The sequence below is a fragment of the Myxocyprinus asiaticus genome, chromosome 32 (assembly GCF_019703515.2).
Source record: "Myxocyprinus asiaticus isolate MX2 ecotype Aquarium Trade chromosome 32, UBuf_Myxa_2, whole genome shotgun sequence".
Lineage (NCBI taxonomy): Eukaryota > Metazoa > Chordata > Actinopteri > Cypriniformes > Catostomidae > Myxocyprinus > Myxocyprinus asiaticus.
This window is the reverse complement of record NC_059375.1, coordinates 26562268-26587214: the sequence shown is the minus strand read 5'-3', so window position 1 is coordinate 26587214 and position 24947 is coordinate 26562268. Positions and strand designations below refer to the sequence as shown.

The 24947-nt window shown below is 41.5% G+C and overlaps 2 protein-coding genes and 1 long non-coding RNA gene across 4 annotated transcripts in view; 2 read left to right on the top strand and 1 right to left on the bottom strand.

Annotated features, from left to right (window-relative positions):
* Positions 1 to 13082, top strand: part of LOC127423584 (synaptopodin 2-like protein) — a 17550-nt gene extending 4468 nt beyond the window's left edge. Inside the window, exons 3-4 of the mRNA XM_051668027.1 lie at positions 1214 to 1935; positions 7556 to 13082. Coding sequence (XP_051523987.1) covers positions 1214 to 1935; positions 7556 to 10188 — 3355 coding nt within the window. The 3' untranslated portion in view covers positions 10189 to 13082. The remainder of the gene's footprint in view (positions 1 to 1213; positions 1936 to 7555) is intronic.
* The window catches only part of LOC127423599 (uncharacterized), a 419204-nt gene that overhangs the window by 30186 nt on the left and 364071 nt on the right, over positions 1 to 24947 (bottom strand). The window lies entirely within an intron of this gene.
* Positions 9164 to 24947, top strand: myoz1b (myozenin 1b). 2 transcript variants are annotated; one of them, XM_051668046.1, is made up of 6 exons: positions 9164 to 9283; positions 20459 to 20555; positions 22898 to 23067; positions 23827 to 23911; positions 24044 to 24218; positions 24512 to 24947. In XM_051668046.1, exons 2-6 carry the CDS (start codon positions 20468 to 20470, stop codon positions 24744 to 24746), a joined length of 753 nt encoding a protein of 250 aa, XP_051524006.1. In that variant the 5' UTR covers positions 9164 to 9283; positions 20459 to 20467; the 3' UTR covers positions 24747 to 24947. The 2 variants fall into 2 exon arrangements, with proteins under 2 accessions (XP_051524006.1, XP_051524005.1); XM_051668045.1 differs by lacking the exon at positions 9164 to 9283 and adding an exon at positions 18895 to 19076.

Genomic DNA, 24947 nt, shown 5'->3' with positions numbered 1-24947 from the left:
CCCTTAATACAATCTGCAGCTGACTAGCAAGTAGCAAATCATGATTCAGGTGCAACTGCTTTCCCTTTTTTATTAGTAACTAGTAGCACCTTATAATAAACATGCAAAAAAAAAAAAAAAAAAAAAAAAAATGAATGGCAACATATTTGGACACCATACCTGCCAAATCTCCAGATTTTACCGGGTTTCTCCCTTTTTTTCACTCAACTCACACTTTTCCGCATCCACACTTTGCTCATGAGAATGTATTAGACCTGTAGGTAGGGTGCCACCCATCCCGTAAAATACGCAATTGTCATAAGATCATTACGGAACGCGATTTGTCCCGTAAGTTGGTCAGATGGCGTCACATCCAAAATGTCCCAGATTGTTAATTTAACACTGATATAAATTAGAAATTTTTCATACAGTGGGTAATGGGTCGTCTGAAAAGTTCACACATAAAACTAAAATTATGGATTTTTTTTAAAACATTTTTAAATTAAAAAACAGAAGGTTCAGTATAAATTTTCAATAACAAGTACAAAATTACACAGATCCAACAATGAATCCTATGATTGAGTCTTAAAGACAAGAAGTATAGGTGAAGGAAAAAAAAAATGATTAAAATAAAGTAAAACAAATAAAAAATAAAAGTAAAAATACATATAAACCATCACAGATGTATACATAAATAAGATAAATAATCAAATAAATAAAAATAGTTATATTTTTTTATACGTCATGGGTCAGGAAATTTTTCGGCATATAAGAAAGGATATACACTTTTTATTACTAATAAATCAAAAAGCATTTATTGCTAAAACTGTGAGGGATGTGGTAAGGGCCCATCCGAATACATTTCTTGGTTGTATTCATCTTCACAGAAACTTCACCGGCTGCCGTTCCTGCCGACAAATACACATTATTAAACATTGTGTTTAGCAGCGGCTCCATGTTGTTTTGTCATATGACTCTGTACAAGTTTAATCCTTTACTGACAGCCCAGAATCTTCTGAACTGAGATCAGTCGGTTTAAATAAGTTTAAATTATGCGTTGTGTATAACGAAGCCAAAAATACAAAGTCCACGCATGTGTACGTGGGGTCGCAGGAGGTTAAAGCTTACTGGGAAAGCCTATATGTAAATACAGGAATTAAAATAGTGCTGGTCAAGTGATTTCACTGGGTTTTTTAACATTATACTTGAGATAATCACTATGCTTTCCATTCAGGGCCCCAGCTGCCTATCAATCAGTGGTGCTTCTGGGTCGAGCCCCCTCCCCTCGTATCGTTAAGGAGTACCAGGCTGCGTTGAGAACTCTGTCGCCTCCACTTACCTCTAAACCGCCTGGTGTTTATAGAGCATTGCTCATGTCCCCCACTGGTGGGGTAGAGTGCCTTACGTCTCCTCCAGACAGTGAGGCGTACTATGGAGAGACAGACAGTGACGCTGATGTGGCAGCAAAAGAGAGGCAGCGAAGACAGAGACGACGAAGCCCAAGTGGCTCACCTGCCAAGTTCCCTAGCCAAGCCTCACCCCAAGAGGAGGAGACTTCAGTAATGAGTGGCTATGAGAGCACCCAGGATGTGTGCATGTACCCCCCAAAGCATATCTGGTCTGTATCTGATCTAGATGGAATAGGGACTCAGCAACAGCACGCAATGTCCGGGGTGGCCCGCAGAGAGGTGGTCTACCAGCCCTCGCATGCTGAGTGGTCGCACCAAGCAGAAAATTCCTCTGAGAATTCCGACCAAAGTCCAACAGGAGCTGCTGAAGTGGACAGTGGCTTCCAGGAGCCCCCCACTGTCCCACCTCCTCTGGTATCTCCAGAACGGTTCAAAGAGGCTCTCATGCTGGCATCTCACAGACAGATGGTACCCATGGTGGGCCCAGTGGATAACCCAGTGGATGAAGAACTTAGTGTCACATACATGGACAAGGCCAAGCAAGCTAGTAAGTATAATTCTTCTTTTTCAAACAGGCTACAGCACATCGGTATGTTTGAATATCAACATTCATTTCACCATAAATTGCTATATTAATAAGCACAAGTTCAGCCTTTCCAAATCTAGCATCTCTTTCTGTTATTACCTCATGCCCTATTAAACAGGCAATCCTGAGAAATCTGTCAGTTACTTAAATGATGTCAGTGAGCTTAAACAAACGTTGGTGATAGGGGTTCCTACATGTCCTCCTTCTGAAAGCTTAACAGGGCAGGGTAGGGGGGCTGGACAGAAGAGAGCTAAAAACTATATTTGTCCTCTGTCTCAGGCCTATAATGCTGCCCTCTATTGCATGCTGGAAAAGGAATGTCCCCAATGTCCAGTTGCTGTCCAGTGTCAGTATCATTTCATTCTCTCTATTTAAACTAAATGTTCAGTCATTCCACTGTGATAATAATGTAATTTTAAGGGCTACAAACTATCTGCACATTGTAACACTGTAAATGTTCTGTTTGTTTATTTGATTTTTAACCACTTTCTCATAGCATTAACGTCTTTTATTTTAAAGAGAACTCATTAAATATGGGTATCTACTTTCCAAGCATATAAGCTGATCTTTTACAACAAGATTACTATAAAAGTGGCTCATGCCAGATATAGATTTGACACTGATAGATAAATGTAGATGCTGATTAACTTAACGCAACATAGACTTTTTATTTTTATTCAAATCATTCAAATAATAATATCATATCTGTTTCTTCTGTGGGCATTGCCACCCAAATGTTCATTCACTCAAAATTTTACATCCTTTCCCCAGTAGGTAGCAACAAATTAGCATCTGTATGAGTTGTTAGTGAGTCAATTGGCTCTTTTGAGATACCAAACGCCTTGCCCAGAAAGTAGACGAGAGTAGGCGGCTGCAGTCAGGGGGAGAAGGGTCTGTCAGCGTTCTGCAAGGCTACTACAAGACACGCCTAATACAAGGCACGCCCACAACAAGTTACGCCTCCCTTCAAATAACCAGCGAAAGGCTGGGGTCTTGCAACTGCTGGATGTCACATTCATACACTGTTTGTTGTGTTTATTTGAAATTGCAAACGAACCCTAACCACAAAGATTATAAAATGTAAAGGTTGTAAAATTATTAAATATACCGCAACTTAAAAGTTCTATTGAATACAATCATACCGCTGTACCATTAAGTGGCCACAGTGAGGATAAGTAAAGAGGAAAATAGGCTAACTGGTTAACTTGTGAGCTAACTGGAGAAAACAAAACAGAGTAATGTTTAATTTCACCATTTAGATTTTCAGTTTAAAAATATGCTATGTGACAAATCATGTAAATAGATAGTTCACCCAAAAATGAAAATTCCCTCATCATTTACTCACCCTCATGCCATCCCTGCTGAAAAGACCAGCATTGCTGGTCATCAGCTTATGTTGGGTTTTGTGTGCTGGACTGGTCTCCCAGCATGGGATGCTGGTGTGCTGGTGTCTCCACCAGGCTTTTTAGCTAGCTTAATGAGTTTCACCACAAAGACCATGCTGGTCAACCAACTTCACCAGCCAGGTTTTGCTGCTGAAAAGCATCACTATACTGGTCAACCAGCTAGTTCTGCATCAAACCAGCATTAACCAGCTTAGACCAGCATGGGAAATGCTTGCTGCTTAAGCTGGTGTGTTTAGCAGGGATACCAAATGCGTATGACTTTCTTTCATCTGCTGAACACAAACAAGGACTTTTAAAAGAATATCTCAGTTCTGTAGGTCCATACAATGCAAGTGAATGGTGGCCAGAACTTTGAAGGTCCAAAAAGCAAATAAAGGCAGCATATAAGTAATTCATATGATTCCAGTGGTTAAATCCATACCTTCAAAAGTGATATAGTAGGTGTGGGTGAGAAAACGGATCAATATTTAAGTAAAAAAATGTTTTACTATAAATTTTCCTCCCTGACCAGTAGGTGGTGATATGCACAAAGAATAGCCAAAAACAAAATAAGAAGAAAGTGAAAGTGAAAGTGTAGATTTATAGTAAAAAAGACTTAAATATCTGTTTCTCACCCACACCTATCATATTGCTTTTGAAGATTTAACCACTGGAGTCTATCCCTTTAAAAGTTATTCTTATCTTTGTTATATTTACATAGTTAAGATGAGATGAATCATTCAGCAGTTGCATAGGATTTTAATAGTTCTTTTAGCCAGTAGCATCGCTTTATGATTCAAGGGGCCGTTACTTGGAGTGGGCGTGTTGTTCATTGGGACTTTCTTGTAACCACCTGGCTCTAAAAACTGCGGCAGTAGTTTTGACATACAGTGCCATAACATCACAGCAAGTCTAACAATTTGTAACCAGCATGAACCTGATGGTGATGACAGGTGAACAGAATTTGCTCATCTTAAATGATAATATATCAGACCTATTAGTAAAACTGTCTGAATCGGTTTGCTTTTCAGTTTGAATCATTTAGACAGCTCACTCACTGACTGAATCGTTTAGAGCAGTTACCATAGTGGCAATAATTTTTTTTTTTTGATGTTTTCATTTTCTAATAAACAAGTGTTAGATCAAATTGCAGCTGACTATTTTAGTATTAATGTTTTTCTAAATGAAGTAGCTTAAATGGAGCAAGCTGCGTTTGCCAAGTAGCTTGTAATGTAACTTGTAGCCACTTTCTGTAAAGTTTTCGTTTAGCTAATTTAAATAGCTTTTTTATCCCCTGTAGAATAGTTGGAAACTTAGCTAGCTAATTATTTATTTTTTAAAAGCTTTCCCAACACTGGATAGATTCTAATAGGCTCTATTTTGGTGAAAACGTAAAACATGAGAGGTTTGTGTGCAGTGAAAAAGTCAGCCCTCAAGTAGAGTCAAATAATTTATCTTCTCTTAGTCTCTATAGCTGATGGGGTACTAATTCTCTCTCTGAAAGCCTTTAGGTTGGGTTTCAACAAATGTCACCCTGCCTACAGCTGGTCTGAAAGTCACTTTGCTTTTGAATAAGAGAAATGCATTAGATTATCCTGTGGCAATTGTATATGTGGTTTGTTTTTGTGTTTAATTCTGTAACACCATTTAAAGTTTAGTTAGAATTAATATTTAGAATTCAGCTCTGATGTTTGTGACTTCTTTCGGGGTTTTGTGTGCATCTTTCTGGGGCTAGAGGCATTAGTTAAGTGAGGGACCAGCTGCTCTTCTCTGTCTCTGTTAGTGGTGAAATAATCCAGGGCATTCAGACAGCCTTGGTAAGAAGAGGAGAAGCGTGCACACCTGTTATTGTGGCAGCGCAGTGGGAGGTTGGAAATAAAGTACATAGAGGCTAAATACTATGGATGTGCCGATCAGCAGCAAACCCCTAAATATATAATATGATCTCTTCGCTCTCAGAATAGATAGTGAACCAAGATTAAATAGCTTTTGGGGAGGAATTATTGTATAGCTGTAATGTAGTTACTGGATTGTGAAGCCAAGAGATTTCACATACACAGTTTTAAAGGGTTAATTCACCCAAAAATAAAAACACAAGAGGAGAAATTTTGAAGAATGTTGACGCAGCTTTTTTCCAAACAATAAAAATGAATGGGGACTGATGTTGTCAGTTCCTAAAATTTTGCCTAACATTTTCTTTTTTGACCCACAGAAGAAAGTCAGATGTGTTTGCTGCAAAATGATGGTATATAAATGATGAAATAATTTTCATTTTTAAATAAACTATCCCTTTATAATTGTGTATGTGAAATTTCTTGGCTTTTGCATTAACGTTGCTGATATCTCCACAGTTATTGTGCATAACACAATTTGTACAGTGGTGATGAAAAGGTGAACCTTTTGTTGTTTGATTATTAAGACCTGTTTAAAGATACCTAAATCTCAGACCACAGTGTTTGTGGGAAGGTTGTGATTTGAGGTAGGGGTATTGTCATATTTGGTGTGGTGAGGTTTGAAGTTTCAGCATGTATGAAGACATATTAGCAATAAGCAGTGAGTAGTTTGTTGTCCATGACCCTACATGACGGGTCAGCCTAAGCTCCCCTGAAAGAGAGAGAGGTTTGCCCAAACAGGTGGGAAATGTCTGTTAGCACTGGTCACTGACTGAAATAGTCTGAATGACATAATGGGGTTTCTTTGGGCCTGTGACAGGGTTTTGTGGTTAGACAAAAGGGTCTTTAAAAGGCATGACCCCAGGCTTCGGACCGGTTGATTTTGCACCAATATGGGCAGAGCACCCAAGGATTGCTGGCAGTGCTCCACTGTTGTGTTAATGTGTGTTCTGCCAGTAAGGCTGGCTTGGCAACACCGTTTTTTCTCCGAACAAAATGAGGAGCCTTACATTGCCTGTAGAGGTAGAACATGAAGGACACATGTATGCAGGTAAAGACCTGAAGGCTTCTGTAGAGCTTTGAATGACCTTTGGTTTGGATTGCCATATAGCCTATGACAGGGAGCTCTGGGTCTGTGCTCTGGGTAAATTATCATTATTGAAAACATAGTGGATATAATGATCATTAATGAGAAAGTTGAGATAAGGTGATGGACTGCACAGAGGTATTATTTATAATGTTTTGGCATTACGGATATAAATTTTGACTGTTTTTGGTTTCTATTAAATCTTGCATGAAGTGTTTTTATGGTTGGGCATTTGTTTTACTTATATTTTTAAAATGTTGACATTAGCTCAGATATGCAGACCTTTTATCATTAGGCATAATATGCATACCTTTTATTGTTTGGCATAACTTTGTTAAATGTAAGCCCTGAAGTTTTGATGTGAGCCAGTATATTATGGTTAACCCATTTTTGTAGTATGGTCATTGATAATAGGTCTTATACCTTATGCTGCACAGTTTGTTCTAAACTTAATGTTATAAATCCTCCTTATTAGACAGAATATCCCAGCAAAAAGACTTCCTTCTTAATGTAGTGTGTGTATGTGTGTGTGAGCCCGGTTCTTCAGAGGTTACTTTCTCAAGCTGTTAGAATGTGATGGGCTATTTTTAGAGTAGGATAAGATCAGATTTACCATGAATATTTCTGTTCCTGACATTTCAGCATCTAACCCACTTCATTATAGTGTCCAATATCAGAGCTATTCAGACTCAACTAAAAAAAAGTGCCTTCCATTTATAACATTGGCAACTTGACTTATTACATTGCCAACTTATTATTAAGTTGTATGTGGTTTTATGTTTGTGTTTGCCCCTCATCTCCTAAGGTACAGTTATATAAAAGTCATATGTGTCACTTTAAAGACTTGTCTAGATAACCCCTGCTAACAGGCCTGTAAAGCCATGTTACAAGATGCTAAGTTTTCATTCCCTATGACTGATGTTATTCCTCATATCTCTGTGCTTAATGGAAAAGAAAAATGCTGTTATCTGGTGCCAGAAATGGAGCTACTGCAATTTCCTATCATAACATCAAGGATGTGAGCCAATAGACTTTATTCAGAAGCAGTATATTAATCATTACACCGTTTGATAAATGTGCATCACCATTATGCTCATGTGTGACCACTAAAGTGCTGACTCTTTGGTCTGTGGAATAAAATACAATACTGTTTATTCAAGTAAACTCATTGAAAGCATTCTCACTAATCAGTATACACACTCTCTATCTCTCCATAGAGCTTCACAGGGGTGAGAGTTCACAGGATAATCAGGTGAAGGAGGCTCGATCCAAGTGCCGAACCATTGCCTCACTCTTGACTGACGCTCCTAACCCTCACTCCAAAGGTGTGCTTATGTTCAAGAAGCGACGGCAGCGTGCCAAAAAGTACACTCTCACTTGTTTTGGCAGTGTAGACGGAGAAAGCTGCAGTAACACAGAGGGAGAAACTGAGGATGAAAGCTTGTTTCCTGGCAGCGAGTCTGAGCTTGATGAGGAAGGGTTTTATGCTGCTCCAGACCCTACCTGGGATAGTGGTTACCTCGACATTCTAGACAAGAAAACTTCAGCATTTATTGTGCCTGACAGATATGTGGAGACCAGCCCAGGCCTGAATGCAACCTCAGGCAAAGGAGCCCAGCTTTTTGAACAACAAAGGAAAAGATCAGAAGAACATACATCAAAACCTGTTACACCCACCTCCTTCTCCATGCCACAGCAACAAGGAGACTCAACCCTGACAAATACCCCAATCACTCCAGTGACACCCCTAACTTCTCATAGTACTAGTATGGTGAACTGGGAACCATTGGTGGTGAGCAGGACAAGTGTTGTGTTGTCCTCTCCAGGCCAGACGCCCATGCCATCCATGGCAGGAGCATTACTAGAGCAAGTAGACTCATCGTCTGCCAGCTCAGTGCACAACAGAACTGCCAGGCCATTTGCCCCTGGCTGTGTGAACCACAGAGCAGCAACTGCTCCAGTAAACTTCAGGCCCAACACTGCCAAGAAGACTGGATCCCAGGCTCTGTCTGTGGCAACAATCCCAGCTCCCTTTTCTCCTGCCGGCTCGGAGAGGAAGAAAGCCATCTCTACAACATCTCTTTATATCCCTGCCAGACCAGCTACCTTTAATGGTCCTTCTATGCTTTCTCCATCCTCTTTAACTTCAGGTCCATTTTCTCCTCCCCCTTTAAATGCCTCACTTTTCTCCCCAACCCATTCCAGCCCCTCTGCCCCTTTTTCTCCAGCATCTTCTCATGTATCATCCTTGAATTCACCTTCTGGTTTGACCCAACCTTATTCTCAATCTCAAACACAGGCGATGCCCCACAGTCCTCCTTACCACATGGGTTCTTCACAATACCAGCCACATCTACCAGTTCATGTGCCTGCACAGCCCTTCTCTCCCCACTTTGCAAATGCCCCAGCCCCTATCTATTCCCTTGCCCCTGCTCCTGTCCCAGCTCCTACCCCAGCCTTTGTCCATGCCTATACTCCTGAAACACTAAATGTGCAATCTTCCCCACCCCACCAAGTATCTTTCAACCCATACATCTCTGTGGCAACAACTACCACAGGAACTCTAGATGCACCAGTGGCCCAGCAGTACCCCCTCTCCAAAACCACTGATGGCATCTCTTCTCGAGAGCAGCGGGTTTCAGTACCTGCCACCCGCACTGGCATCCTGCAGGAGGCCTGTCGTCGTGGAACCAAGAAACCAATGTTCAATACACAAGAGGAGAAGAAGCCTCCATCTTACAACCCTGAACTACTGTCTCTAGTGCAGAACCTGGATGACAAGTTTCGCTCGGGTGTTGAGGCAGGGTTTGAGTCTGGCCCTGAGGAAGATTTCCTCAACCTGGGTGCTGAGGCTTGTAACTTCATGCAGGCACAGAGAAACAAGATGCCACCACCAGTGACTCCCAAACCAGCTCATCCAGCTCCTGAGATTCCCCAGATGCAAGGTAAAGGGGCAGAGTTGTTTGCACGTAGACAGAGCCGCATGGACCGCTTTGTGGTGGATAAACAGCCCAAGTCTCCTGCACAACCTCGTGATCCTTCACCCACACCCTCCCTCCCAACTAACTGGAAACTCTCTCCAAACATCCGAGCCCCACCACCCATTAATTATAACCCACTGCTATCACCATCATGCCCCCCAGTGGCCCAGCGTGGCAGCAAGGCCAATGATGCCTCAAAAGTTGGGGTTAAAACAGTGTCTGGTCAGCACAAACAGGGCATAAAGGCTCTTGACTTTGTGAGCAGGCAGCCATACCAGCTTAATTCCTCCTTGTTCAGCTATGGCAGTAGAGTTCCTCAGTCCAACACCACTTATCAACAGCAGCAGAATGGTGCCAGCATGACAGGCACTTCCCTAAACATGCCAAAGCAGGTCCCTGTTAAAGCAAGCCGTGTGTACGAAATCAAACGTTTCTCCACACCCACTCCCATGTCTGCACCTACAGCCCTGACCCCTACTGTAATTGTCCCTCGCTCTGCCACCACTCTTGGTGAGCCGATGTGGTGTAGTGATGTCACTTCTCTGCCTCCTGTTGCTCCACGATCCGCAGCGCCATTCTCACCACCACCTCCAGCCCCGACAGCAGCCCTGCCCGCACTCCCCAAAATGTCAACTGCCCCTGTGCTTAATTCAGTGCCTATCACACAACCCTCTCCTATACAAGCCTACACCCCATTCCAGGCAGCCAAGCAGTTTAAGAGCGCCCCTGAGCTGAATCCCCAGTCTGCTGGTATGCAATCCTCATTGTCTGTGAGCAGCCAAAACCCGTGGGTACCCAGACCCCGCTTCAGTACATCAAGCATGGGGCTTCAACCGAATGTGTGGAGGCCTGGTTCCATCCTTCACTGAGAATCCACTGTGACATTTACTACCACCCAAGGGCAAGACCAATCAAGTGCTTGAGCTTGGTTCTGATAAATGAATACAGAACTACAGTAACAGAAAAACCTCAGTCACAGAGCTGTCATATATTTTGCATGTTCACAGTTATAGCACAAGTTTTTTTGCTCACTCAGCTATACAAATATTAAGAAACAGAATATGCAACAATAATATAGATAATCTCCATCTGTACATTTTATAAATGTATAATTCGATGCCTTCAAAATTTTGAGCAAGATATTTACTGTTTGTACCACTGTGCGCACAAGTTTGATTCACTGTTCTATATCTGTTTGCGTCTCATCTGTTTTGCACAAGATGAACATGCATGTTGAACCAACAAAAAAAGTAATTGTACATCCACTACTTGTGAGAAGAGCTATATAAAATAATGGCATTAATGTATGATAATGATCAGTTGTGATGTTTTAACATGGGGCCACAAGGAAGTTAAGTGATAATGATCAGTGGTGGTGTTATTTTGTTACTTGGGGCCACAAAGAAGGAGTGATAAAGGGTGAGAAATGGATGTATGACAGAATCCTATTGTTACAAGATAGTGGAGGGCAGAATCATTTATGATTTGCGTACAAGTGTTATAGAATGTTCTACAGAGATGTATTTCCTAAAGTGACAGAGTCTCAGCAACAAAGAGATGAAAGAAGTGTACAAAGAATGTGACAGCAGCTTGAAATGAAAAAAAAGAATCCTCACGTGGAGAGATGGTACAAACCACTCTTTGGTCTACTCATGCTGTTGAATCTCTGTCTCCCTCTGCCTTGCCTTAACATCTTAAAGGGATAGCTCACCCAAAAATGAAAGATTCTCATCATTTACTCACCCTCATGCCATCTAAGATGTGTATGACTTTCTTTCTTCTGCTGAACACAAACTAAGATTTTTAGAGGAATATTACAGCTCTTTTGGTCCATACAATGCAAGTGAATGGTGATCATGCCTTTGAAGCTCCAAAAAGGAGATAAAGTCAGCATAAACATAATCCATCAGACTCCAGTGGTTTAATCAATGTCTTCTGAAGTGATCCAGTTGGTTTTGGGTGAGAACAGATCAAAATATAACTCCTGGGGGCCTGGGTAGCTCAGTGGTAAAATACACTGGCTACCACCCCTGGAGTTCGCTAGTTCGCTAGTTCAAATCCCAGGGTGTGCTGAGTGATTCCAGCCAGGTCTCCTAAGCAACCAAATTGGCCCGGTTGCTAGGGAGGGTAGAGTCACATGGGGTAATCTCCTCGTGGTCGCTATAATGTGGTTTGTTCTCGGTGGGGCGCATGGTGAATTGAGCGTGAAGCCTCCACACGCGCTATGTCTCCGTGGCAACACGCTCAACAAGCCACGTGATAAAATGCGCGGGTTGAATGTCTCAGACGCGGAGGCAACTGGGATTCGTCCTCCGCCACCCGGACTGAGGCGAATCCCTATGCGACCACGAGGACTTAGAGTGCATTGGGAATTGGGCATTCCAAATTGGGAGAAAAAGGGGAAAAAAATCCCCCCCCCAAAAAAAATATATATAACTCCTTTTTCACTGTACATCTTGCCATTACAGTCTCTAGGTGCAATCATGATTTCAAGCTCGATTACACTTCCTAGTACTTGATGCATGCGCAGAGATGGCGCTATAGGAAGTGTAATCGAGCTTGAAATCATAATCGTCAAGGAGACTGCTGTCAAGATATACAGTGAAAAAGGAGTTATATTTTGGAGTGTTCTCACCTAAATGTCAACTTTATCAGCTTTTTGAAGCTTCAAAGGCCTGATCAACATTCACTATGGACCTACAGATATTTTTCTAAAAATCTTTGTTTGTGATGGCATGAGGGTGAGTAAATGATGAGAGACTTTTCATTTTTGGGTGAACTAACCCTTTAAACTATCCACCCTGTGGTTGGACTGCAGGCCTCTTTTTGAGAAAAGCATCGCATAAAGCCGTTGCTTCTTGTTTGATGAGGATTAGAATGGATGCTTGATGCATGTGCTCATTTCATCCACATAATGCTGCTTATGCTGAGGCTGAGTTTGAGTGAGCATTTAGACAAGCAAGTGAACTCCACCGTGGGGAATTGTGCTGGGACTTTTTCATATAACAGCTTGGAAAAAACACTTTATGTCATATTATGTAAATGTGGCATCTGACCACTTTTCCTGGCGCTTGCTCATATTGTGAATGATGCTTCTGCCAAACAAGCATGAAATCCACTTGAATCATTGTGTGAGCTGTTTAACAGCATTTGTGAAATTTCCTAGTTGAACTTTGCTTGTTTTTTTGAGAAATAAAATCAATGCACTATATATACAATATGCAATGGTGGGTACCATTTCTCTTCTAAGGATAAGAAGGTTGATCGGAAGTAAAAATATACCTTTAAAAAAAAACTAAGGTAATGACAGAGGCATTTTGAAATGTGACCTATGAAGCAAGAGATAACATTTTAAAGCAAAGATAGAAGGAAAAGTGAGTCAGTGCCTTTTTGACTTTGTGGGCCATTAAGTAGTGTTTTACACTAAATGTTCATTTTCTAAAGTGTGTACTATTAGGACTGTCAGAATGTATGCTATGCCACTATTTAGATTTTTTAAAGTGTTAATTCTTTAGTAAAGGTGTTTTATGTTTGCTTTACATATTGTGAAAATGTAATTAACTAATTTAAGTTAATTACACTTACTTTAGTATTAATGCTTTGGGATAGTTGAGGCTTATAGTGGAATTATATACTTTAGATGCAAATGGTTGAATGTGAGAAAAGTACAATGGGTTTCTGGATTCTTGGGTGTGGAAAGATGAGAACTAATTTGTACTGTCTGAGACATTAATATAGAGCAATTAAAATAAATGTAAAAATGCCAGTTGTAGATGTTCATTTTTTGTTTCTAACATTTGATCTCATCTTTCTCTCTTGTAGTGTATTTCATAGCTCATAAATAATACTTTTATGTATTCTTACTCCATATGATAAACGACCTGATGAAATGTATGCAGTAATCCTAATACCCCTCTGAGTGGCACTGTTGCACGATAGAATCAAGTAGCTCACACATTGTAATATAGGACTGAAAGAAAAGGCAGCTCTTAAAGAGGCTCTTAATTAAGTGTTCATAGTAAGTAATATTTTGGTAATGTAAACTGAATCATAACCTTTATGCCCATATTCAAGAGGTAGCTAAAGTGCACACTTAAATGGCTACTGGCGTGAACTCCAAAGCTTTGGCTCTGTAATCCTACCTACTGTACACTCTTAAGGTGAACTGCCTTCTGACCCCTCTAGGGTCTATACCACATGATGCTCTATGATCATATGTCACAAGGTATCAGGTGCTAACTTTAGCCACAGGTCCATGTTTCCATCAGCCACATTCCTTTACCCTCCAGATCCCCTGCTGGTGATGACCAGTACTGCAGTTGCAGTCAGTATTTTTTCCAGACTTTTTATGCACTGCACGTTCCCGCTTCAGTAACGATTACAGCGTCTTTTTATAAAACTCCCCTTAAAATAACCCCTGGTTATACTAATCCTGTGCGAATAATTGGTAAAAATAATAATAAAATAAAATAAAATAATAATAGTAATAATAATAATAATAAAAAATCCAGTCTATCTATTCTTCAAGTTCACCAAATGTCTGAAGTGGATGTTGGTCAAATGAGAAGACGCCAGAATAACACGCAACTTCAGAAAACGGACTGATGCATGTTTTTCTCAAGCATTTTATGCGGTTGAATGTTTATTTACCCATGTTAAAAAAAAAAACTGCAAACTGTGTGCACCGTTTTGCTACGGTTTCCGGGTTGAACGACACATTTCCTTTGCGAACAAACCAGCAGACACCACAACAATTAAATATGTCTTACTGTCACACAGCCTTAGATGTACATCAACTGCAAATAAAATATGTTATTAGACAACAATCTTCCAATATGTTGAGTGAGGATGTTTGTTTTCATATTTACTGATAATTAATAGAGGTTCCCTATCTGTCACTCACTCGAAATTGTGTCAATGTAGTGACACTAGGGGTCACTCTTGGGAGTCCGAAACACCTCTGGTCTCTGAAAAAAGGGCAATGAAAATTGGCGAGTGGTATTTGCATACCACTCCCCCGAACATACGGGTATAAAAGGAGCTGGTATGCAACCACTCATTCAGATTTTCTCTTCGGAGCCGAACGGTCGATGCTCACTGAGCTGAATTCCCACGACTGTTTATTCACCTCTGCTGGATCTGACGGCGCATTTCAGCGGCTTCTCCCCCCTCTGCACTGGTGCACTGCAGAGAACGCCCCTGGGTGCTTCGGCAGAAATAAAAGAGTATATTCTAAAAAAGAGTATATTTCTCTAAAAAAGTGGCACACACGGAACGTCTTTTTAAAGACGCGTCTTTTTAAAGATGCCTTTCCATTTGTGTGTTATTCCTGGTTGCGGTCATTATCTCTTGCCTTCTGACGGTCATGATCGCTGTCTTTCGTGTCTGGGCGCTGCCCACATGGAGACAGCGTTCGTGGATGGGTCATGTACTCATTGCGAGAACATGACCATGGCAACGATGCGGTCGCGGCTTGCCTTTGTAAGAAAGCAAGCCACCCCAGCAGCTCCCTGCCCCGGTCCTTCTACCCACGGGTATGAGGCCATCGTGGCTAGCGCTGGGTGCGATTTGGGGACCCCAATGGGACCACCTCCACTGGGTATCCCCCCACGGACCTCCCATTCCCCAGCACGCTCGTCTGCCCCGATCGGGCTTCCGGATGAGTTCGACCTCTTTTTCGGATCCCGTGAAGGAGGTCGCCCAGTCACAGGCGGACACGGAGATGACGGACATGCTTTCCTGGGCAGCCGCGAGCGTCGGTCTAGAGTGGAACCCTCCGCTCTCCCCTGAACCCTCGCGGCTCGATGATTGGTACCTGGGCTCACGGCGCCACTCACAGCCACGCCCTGCCCCAGTTCCTTTCTTCCCGGAAGTGCACGAGGAGCTGACAAGGTCGTGGGAGGCACCTTTTACTGCCGGTCCTGATCTTTCAGCTCCCCTGCCCTCACTACCCTCGATGGTGGGGCGGCCAAGGGCTATTCGGTGATCCCCCCGGTGGATAAGGCACTCGCGGTGCACCTCTGCCCGTAGAGCGCTGCCACCTGGCTTCGAAGCGCCCCTGAGACGGGCAACCCAGGGACGATGAAACCCGGAGGGCCAGGAGGAGAATCTTTTGTTACCTTTCATTTGATTTTGCCGCATGCCCAAGTGGCTGAACCAAGAGTTCAGCAAAAGAGCGGTTTCCTTGTTCCCTGGGTCACATACCCGGTGCGCATGTCTGTCATCATGACCACCATCCACCATTCCATTTTGGCAGGTTTGGCGCTCCAGCGGCAGACTCCCTGCCCCTGCGCGCCCAGCTGTGGCACAAATCCGCCCCCGATGTGACGGTCTTCACGGGTCACGAGGACAGGCCTCTTCCTCCCCCGTCCCAGGCTGTTCCGGGGGTGGTCACAAGGAGCCAGTTAAGTGCTTCGATGTCCCTGAAATCAGCACGACCACGACACGGTACATCCGACGAGATTGTCCCCTTGGTCCCCCTCGCCCGGAGCTTGGACGCATAGCTTGTGCTTTCCAACCTGTCGCGTCGTTTTACAGCCCCTACTTCATTGTACCGAAGAAAGGCGGTGGGTTGCAGCCAATCTTGGACCTGCGAGTACTGAACCGGGCCTTTCACAGACTCCTGTTCAAGATGCTGACGCAAAAATGCATTCTAGTGAGCGTCTGGCATCAATATTGGTTCACGGTGGTAGACCTGAAGGACGCATACTTCCACATCTCGATTCTACCTCAACACAGACCCTTCCTGCGGTTTGCATACAAGGGTTGGGTGTATCAGTTCAAGGTCCTCCCTTTCGGCCTGTCCTTGTCCCCTCGCGTCTTCATGAAGGTCGCAGAGGCAGCCCTTGCCCCGTTAAGGGAAGTGGGCATTCGCATCCTCAACTATCTCGACGATTGGCTAATCCTAGCTCACTCTCGGGATGTGTTGTGTGCATACAGGGACCTGGTGCTCTCGCACCTCAGCCGACTAGGGCTTCGGGTCAACTGGGGAAAGAGCAAGCTCCTCCCGGTTCAGAGCATCTCTTTTCTTGGCTTGGAGTTGGACTCCGTCTCGATGACGGCACGCCTCACGAACGAGTGTGCACAGTCGGTGCTGACCTGTTTGAAGGCGTTAAGGCAGAAGACAGCGGTTCCACTGAAACTTTTTCAGAGGCTCCTGGGGCATATGGCATCCTCAGCGGTGGCCAATCTGCTTGGGTTGATGCATATGAGACCGCTTCAGCACTGGCTCCAGACTCAAGTCCCAAGATGGGCATGGCGCCATGGGACACATCACGTGGCCATCATGCCGGTCTGTCACCGCCTCTTCAGCCCTTGGACTGACCTCACATTTCTACGGGTAGGCGTTCCCCTAGAGCAGGTCTCCAGGCGCGTCGTGGTTACGGGCTGGGGTGCTATATGCAACGGGCACGCAGCCGCCGGCTCCTGGACGGGCCCGCGGCTATGTTGGCACATCAACTGCCTCGAGTTGTTGGCAATTCTGCTCGCCCTGTTGAGGTTCCGGCCAATGATCCAGGGCAAGCATGTTTTAGTTCGGCCCCGATCGGTTAACTCTTTTTTTTTGAGGAGAGAGAGAAATAAAAAGAAAAAGAGAGAGGATAAGAGGCCACGACTGGGCTAGCCTGTCTCTGTCTTTTGGGCAGTGGACTTGTCCCCGAAGGGCCGTTCGACACTCATAACAGCGTTGGGGGAGGTTACGTGTCGGCCTGGTGCGCTGGCTACGAGGCACACAGTGGTCTGCTCGTCACACACCGCCAGTTCACGTAACACAGTTCAGCCAGTTGAGGCGTTTCGTAAAGGGACCCCCAGTGTCACTACATAGACACAACGTCAAATCATATGAATTTCAGAAATAATATGGAAAAATATTAATAAAAAGGGTGAATTCAATGCTGTGATAAGGTGACCAGAACTGTCTCTTAAGGATAATTTATTAGCTGTCAATGATACACACAGACATCAAGACTCAGCATACAAAACTCATCAATGGTGACAATCAACAAATTCAATTTCAGATTCATGCCACAATGCATTATGGGTGTTCGCATAGAACACAACTCAACAATGGCACCCAGCATGCACTGCGGCATGAATCTAAAAATTAGTTTGTTGATTGTCACCTTTGATGAATTTTGTACGCCGATTGTTGATGTCTGTATGTCTAATTGTGTTAAAGTTCTATTTTTTTCATAAGTGGCTGTTGCATCCTTCACTGGCAGTATCTGCTCAACTTCTGCTCTAATATCTGTTGCAGTAACTCTTTCATATTTATTGCTATTGGTATAAATATTGTAGCTTTAATTTTATTTACAGTGAGTGTCCATCAAATGAAATCAGTGCATCACACTTCTAATTGACACTTCCCAAAATAAGAAAAACCTGCTTTCATCCAATTGTATTCTCTCTCATCACAATCCAGTTACACTTGTTTTAATAAAATATTATTGCACTGTTGGAGGAGAACTTGATAATACAGATTAAGGTTCAAGTGCCTAACCAAAGATAACACTATTCATCATAATGGTGATTTCAAAAATAATAATAATAATAATAATAATAATAACACAAAATCAGCAACACTAAATGAAGCTAAAGCTTTATTAACTCCCAATATTTTGCACACATGAAAAAAAAAATCCCAAAGTTACTTATAATAATAGAACATGGCAATTCCATGCATTTTCAAGCTTTCTCCCGTGAGATGTTGAGATATTTAATTTGTTGTCCAAGAGCATATTTTATTTGCAGTTGATGTACATCTAATGTTGTGTGGCTGTAAGACAGATTGAATTGTTGTGGTGTTTGCTGGTCTGTTCTCTTGTTTTCCTGTTCTTGTTGTTCCTCTTTCCTTCAGTAGACTCTGCTTGTTAACATCAGGTGTCATCTCTAATGATCAATCATCACTCAGTGAGTGTACCTACTTTATTTAATTATCTGCTGTTGATTCAACATTGCTTCAGTGTTAGTTTTTAACACCAGCGAGTGAGACCCATATAAACACCAGGAGTGTACATTTAACACCGGGGATTTTGCTGTGTACAGACTCGCTTGTCCCGTGCATGCGAATCGAGGCTAAACATTACAGATGTCCCCATACAGTAATAATTACTTTATAGACATATGTCTGGGAAACAAATCCCGTCCGAAATAGCACTTAAAATATACTCTTTCCTTTAAAGATTCATATAAATATTGACCTAAAATATTGGGTGTTGATAAAAAAAAGGACATGTTATGCATCAACTACCCTTAAGTAAAATGAATGTTTACTGTTAAGATATAGTACATTTGTACTGTGATCTATACTGAATTCAGTTCTTACAATGATTGCATTACTCTAAAGTTCTAAAGTGTGCAGAAGTGTGCAGATTAGGAACAGTAATTCACCTCTTTGTTTATTCAACTCTGTACAGGTCCTCTCTTCTTGCTCTTCATTGCTCTATATTTAGACCTAAAAAGTATCGGCAAGAAAAGTATCTCCCTCACCATCAGCCCTGGTTTGCCCCTGAGCTCAATGTAGCACACTGAAGTAACCCCCCCCCCCCCACACACACACACACTCCCCAAAACCTGCTGTCCCAAACACTACTAGGATTTCACTCTTCCTGGGATGTACAAGAGAGCGGTAGTTGGTGGAATACTGGCCAACCACAAGGAACTGGATTAACCTAAAAGAATCCTCCTAGGAACCTTTGTTTGCCCTTTTGATAAAATCTGATTAAATTTTGCTTTAGAAACAGGGATTCTTTGGTCTCAGGTAAGAGGGAATAATGTGCTGTTTGAGTGTTCTGACTGCATAGCCAAAATGCAGGTGATAAGAGTATCTCAAGATAATTTATTATTGTTTGATTTTGCAACTGATAAAAATATATGTTGGCCTTGGACAGAGCTGCCTCTTTTTGCATATCACAAATCAAACAAATGACTATAACTATGGGCCCTCTTAACTGAATTATTTGGTAAATTGAAACATAAATATTTTTTTTTGTTCATTGTCCCTTCGAAAATGTAAAAGTTTTATCACAGCCCCTCGGAAAAGTGTATAAATTGGTGTTCACTTGTTCAGGCTCACCATCTCAATGCTCCAGCAGGACATCTGAGGAATTTGCTGACCAGCTGAGCATGGTTGATTTATATAGTTTGCGAAAACAGAAATACCCCTCTTTGCAACAAGAGACTGGTATCTCACACATGAGGTTTTCACTTAGTTTTTTCTTTTGAAATGGAAGTTATTGTTTTTTTTTTTTTTTACAGTTGTGAGCATTTCTTGAATTAATTGGACAATGCTACCACCGCACTTAAATTATCAGAAGGGCAAAAACAGCCAATAATAGAATGTTCTAAATATAGCCTAATTTTCATGAAAATCATCGGACAATGTAAAGGATCTTATGGCAATAGCCGTAAAATAGGCTTTATTTTCTATATGCAAAACATACACTAACTGAACACTTTATTAGGAACACCTGTACACCTGCTTATTAATGCGATTATCTAATCAGCCAATTGTGTGGCAGCAGTGCAATGCATAAAATCATGCAGATACGGATCAGGAGCTTCAACCATCAGAATGGGGAAAAAATTTGATCTCAGTGATTTCGACCGTGGTATGATTATTGGTGCCAGACCAGCTGGTTTGAGTATTCCTGTAACCGCTAATCTCCTGGGATTTTTACACACAACAGTCTGAGTTTACTCAGAATGGTTCCAGAAACAAAAACATTGAGTGAGCGGCAGTTCTGCGGACAGAAACACCTTGTTGATGAGAGAGGTTAACGAAGAATTGCCAGAATGGTTCGAGCTGACAGAAAGGCTACGGTGACTCAGATAACCACTCAATTGTAGTGAGCAGAATAGCATCTCAGAATGCACAACATGTCGAACCTTGAGGCGGATGGGCTACAACAACAGAAGACCACATCGGGCACTTTATTAGGACCATAGTGTTCCTAATAAAGTGCTAAGTGAGTGTAAATGTGATTTTTTTTTTTTTTTGGGAGTAAAACATTTTCCTTAACAGGTTTCATGAGAATCACCCTATTGCTGTATCAAACAAGCCAAAAACAGGTGGCAAAGAACTATAATACCTTTTAAAGTGTATGTATAAAAATACTAATATGATTTAATTTCTTCCCCTAGATCGCAGTGATGCCTACCTCTGGAAAACCTGCTCCAACCAACAAAAGGAAGAAGCCTTCTAAAATCATCACAGACTTCTCAAACATCTCACAACATGGTCAGTGGTGTCATTTGTGTATGTTAACGCACAAACACAAATAGTATGAGTGCATACACACAATCATAATGTTGGACACTCTTTTTTGAGTGCCTGTTGTGACCGGTTGAGTGTTGTAAATGTCACACTTAATTACCAAAGGCCTTGATGGTGTCCTCTGTCAACTTAGTGCAACTCAGTGCCAGCCATTTCAAATAGTCCCCACATTCTCACAAACATTCTTTGGGTGTAAATCCCCACTCAGGAGCAACACTTAATTTATTGGCATGTTGAAGTAGAACCTTTTAAAAGAGGGAAATATACACACTTGTCATATTCACACAGTTATATTGCAGCAACCTAGAAAGAGTGGAAGAACTTTTCATTTCTAACCCCACTTTAATGTATGGCTGGGTCTCAGTTTCTGTCTAAGAATAGTCACAGTTTGAATTGTTTTTTAATGAACTGTCATTAGATTCGATGAAATGTCAAATTTAAACTAGACCGGCATGTTATAATGTTCCTGTTTGTGCTGGAGTCACAGGCTATCAATTCTCACAGTTTGTGAAGCTCTTGCACTGTAATTACCCATCCTAGCTTTGATGAAAATGAAAACATTCATTCTATGAAAACCAGTGTAATGAGTGGTTAGCCTAAGCAGTATGTGGCTGGCCAATTATTCTGCTATATAAAGCAATATCTCAAAGACATTGTCAAACTCTCTGCAGCTCTCTTCTAATGAGCAGCTCAGTGATTAGGTGGTGTGTGTGTGTGTGTGTTGCTATGAAGGCTGCTTGAGTCATATAGTATACACTGGCTTAGTCCTACTAGATTCTCCCACCTCATATGCCTGGCAAAGTGCTCATAATGGACAGTTTGTTTACAGAACAACATTCCTGCGTGCAGTTCAGAGCCAATTAAATTAACAGCAGAATTATTGCCAAATAAGAAGAGCTGTTAAATTTAAAGCAGTTTTATTTCTTCAAATTATTGCAGTATAGTCTGTTTCAGCAGTTTGTCACACATATGCACAGTGGGACAAAAATTCAGTGTGATTCATGTTCTGTTAAATAAGTTTATCCCATATGAAATCTTACAGAGAACAAGATCATTCTTGTGGTTTGAAACCTAATATATAAACTTCATTTCATGTTACTGTATGAAACCCATGCATCTGTAAACAAATATTTGAGGCTGAAGGACAGGACACTTTCCATAGTTCCATGAGAAAAGTTATATTGCACATATTACACAGTGAAAAATGACAGTTCAAATTACTGCACAGATAAATAGAAAATTATATTCATTGCATACTCTTAAATATTTATACACTGTGAATCATATTAAACATTCAGAAAAAGCTTTCAGAAAATTTAAATTCTTACTTGCTTTCCTCACCCTGAAAATCAACAACTGATCATTTCTATGGATGCCTTTAGCATCTTCACTGACTCCACATATGACTCATGTGATATATTTCATGTTTTCTAAATTAATACGAGAGTTTTGTGTTGGTAACAGACCTACAGACTGAAACTGCACATGTTGTCAGCCACCGACTGTGTCTTGTGAGACACAAAGTTTTATTCCTGCAGGGGGTGCTTGATGCTCTGAAAACCGAATCCTCCATGCATTCGCGTTTAAATCTCAGAACGTTTTATATCCATTTGGATACATATATCCATATCCATTTTACATTTTACACTGGATAGTTATTTTTAATAAAAATGGATTATATCTGATTATGACAGACTCACAGTTGCACAATTGCAAGGTATCTTATTCTAAATTATTTTCAGTGTTGATATAAACAAGGACAGATGCATGACTGGGGGGAAGATTCACCCCCTTCACAGCATTGAGGTGCGTCCCAGTTTCACCTCCTGCTCCAATTCTACGCCAATGAAACAAAGTATATGACGGGGATATGTACACACTGCATTGTTCTTTATACACCCTAAGTCCCCAAAAACATACACACATACACAGGCACACTGCTTAAGCAGGGCCAAGATTTACACGGTAATGCAAGCAGTGCTCAGAACAGCATCCTTCTTTTTGGTGTCAGATATAGCTTGATTCCAGGTTTTACTAGATAATATTTTACTGGAGAATTAAGATACTTAAACTGAATGTGTGCTGGGCTTCTATGGATAAGATCATTTGCATATGATACATCTTAAAAATGCATGTGTTTTCATGCTGGACTTCTATTAGACACTAGGGAAATCTTTACAGTGCTGTCAATTCCATCAACATTTTGTGGTAATTTTGTAATAAATTGTTGATTGTGGTCTTGTTTTATGGGTGTGACAGTAGTCATGAATCTTCCCTTTTCCTTCCCAATCACTGATCTTGACCAGACCAGGAAGATGAAGAGGCTGATGCCACTGAACTGAACCTGGGGACCAAAATCAAGACCCCTAAAGATGTGATGTTGGAGGAGCTGACCCTCATGAAGAACAAGGGCTCCAAAATGTTTAAGATGAGACAGCAAAGGGTGGAGAAATTCATCGTCAGTGATGAAAACTTGGTCAGTAAAAGAGGCATGACAGAGGCAATAGCGTTTATAGGAAATAAAGGTTTATAGTGTGATTACATGGAACAGGGATGGTTGAAGAAAGGGATAATGTATGGTCAGCCTGTCATTATTGCAAAATAAACCTTGACAGGGCTTTTTTAGTTTTTTGGGGGGTTTGGCGATAATGATTGGCTGATTGTACATTACATGGCTACTTACCAGATAATATAAATATATATGGACATAAAAGGGATAGTTGCCCCAAAAAGGAAAATTCTGTCATCATTTAGTCACCCTCATGTTGTCATAAACACATGACTTTCTTCTGTGAAACACAAAAGGAGATGTTTTGAAAATGTTCATTCTGCCCTCTTTTATATAGTGGATGGGGAAAAACCAAAAAAGGACAAAAAAAATAAAAATAAATACAAATAAAAAAAGCATAATAAAAGTAGTCCACATGTCTCGTACACTATATTCCTAGTCTTCTAAATGCATATGATAGCTTTGTCTGAGACACAGGCTGACAATTAAGTTCTTATTAACTGAAAATATTGCTTGACAGCTATGGTCACCAAATCATCAAATTTTATTTGGTAATCATAAAACACTGTGGCTGATTTCGGAATGGCATACTACCCATACTACTCTTTCTACTTCTGCCATACCATGGAGTAGTACAGTATGCCATTCTGAACTTGGCCAAGATACTGTATAAGCAATGGTAAGCATACCAAGATGGTCTACTGTTTGTCTCTCATGCTTTTGTAGCAAAACCTCCAGAACCTGACTCCCTCCCTGGGCTGTGAGATGACACCTCCACTTGCTCCATCTCCCAAACCAGGGCCACCTCTAGGTAAATTTATGAGACATGTAAAATTATTTATTTATTTTTCTTCAGCATGGGAAGTGTATTTGTCAGATCCATAAACGAATAAGTTGCAATCATGCATTTTTTTTCTTTTCTTTTGGATTCTTTCAATGGCAGAGGAAGTAAATACTGAGGCAGAGAAGGAAAAGAGAAGGCTTGAGTATGTTAAAACATATGTATCACCATGGGAACGCGCTATGAAAGATGATGAGGCACTTAAAGAAACCTTGAAGTTGAAAATGCCAGGGCCTCAGGTTTACAAGGAACTTCCTAAGTACAAGAGTTTTAACAGGTACTAATATCACATCATTATTTAAAGGTGCTGTAAGCAGTTTTTAATGCAATAGCACGCATAAAATGTTCCTATTACCTGACAGACATCACTGAATTAGGTATTATGAAATATCACACCTGTCTCTGTGACAAGCCTTGGCTCTGTAAACAGTAAACAAAAATGAGATGAGGACCACTGTCAGATTATTTATTTATTTATTTATTTTTTACCATGTAATAGCTAGAAGTTTTGATAGTTGCTTTTCATCTGATTAACTTTATAGCTCATCTACATGTTTTTATGTCCATAAGAATGGCTTTACCCTTTGGAGGATTTGACAAGGTCTCTCGCCTTATGACCTTTGAGCCCCCAGAGGTCAAAGTGACAGCTGAAGAGTCGCAGCCAGTGTCTGTGTTGCAGTACAACCTTTGCTGTCGACCTTCTTTCAACCGCACTCCAATCGGCTGGACATGCAGTGAGGAGCCCAGCCACATCCACATGGAGCTGGACAACATCCCCTTTGACGGCGAGACTGATGACCTCTGAGAAACCTGCACATCTTATGCTGAACAAACATGCAAAGACCAGGAAAGTCTGACCTTATGCACTAACACCTACCTGTATACCTGGCAGAGAAAGAACTATGACTTATTAGTGTTTATTTGCATGAGAATGGAATAACTTACAGCCATTTGCCTTTTCCTTCTGTTGTTTTTTGTGTGGCAGTACAATAAACTTTTATCCTTA

Coding starts and splice junctions, on each gene's coding strand:
- myoz1b (XM_051668046.1), top strand. CDS start 20,468: ATGCCTACCTCTGGAAAACCTGCTCCAACCAACAAAAGGAAGAAGCCT. Junction 23,912..24,043: donor CAAACCAGGGCCACCTCTAG/GTAAATTTATGA, acceptor TTTCAATGGCAG/AGGAAGTAAATACTGAGGCA. Junction 24,219..24,511: donor AAGTACAAGAGTTTTAACAG/GTACTAATATCA, acceptor TATGTCCATAAG/AATGGCTTTACCCTTTGGAG.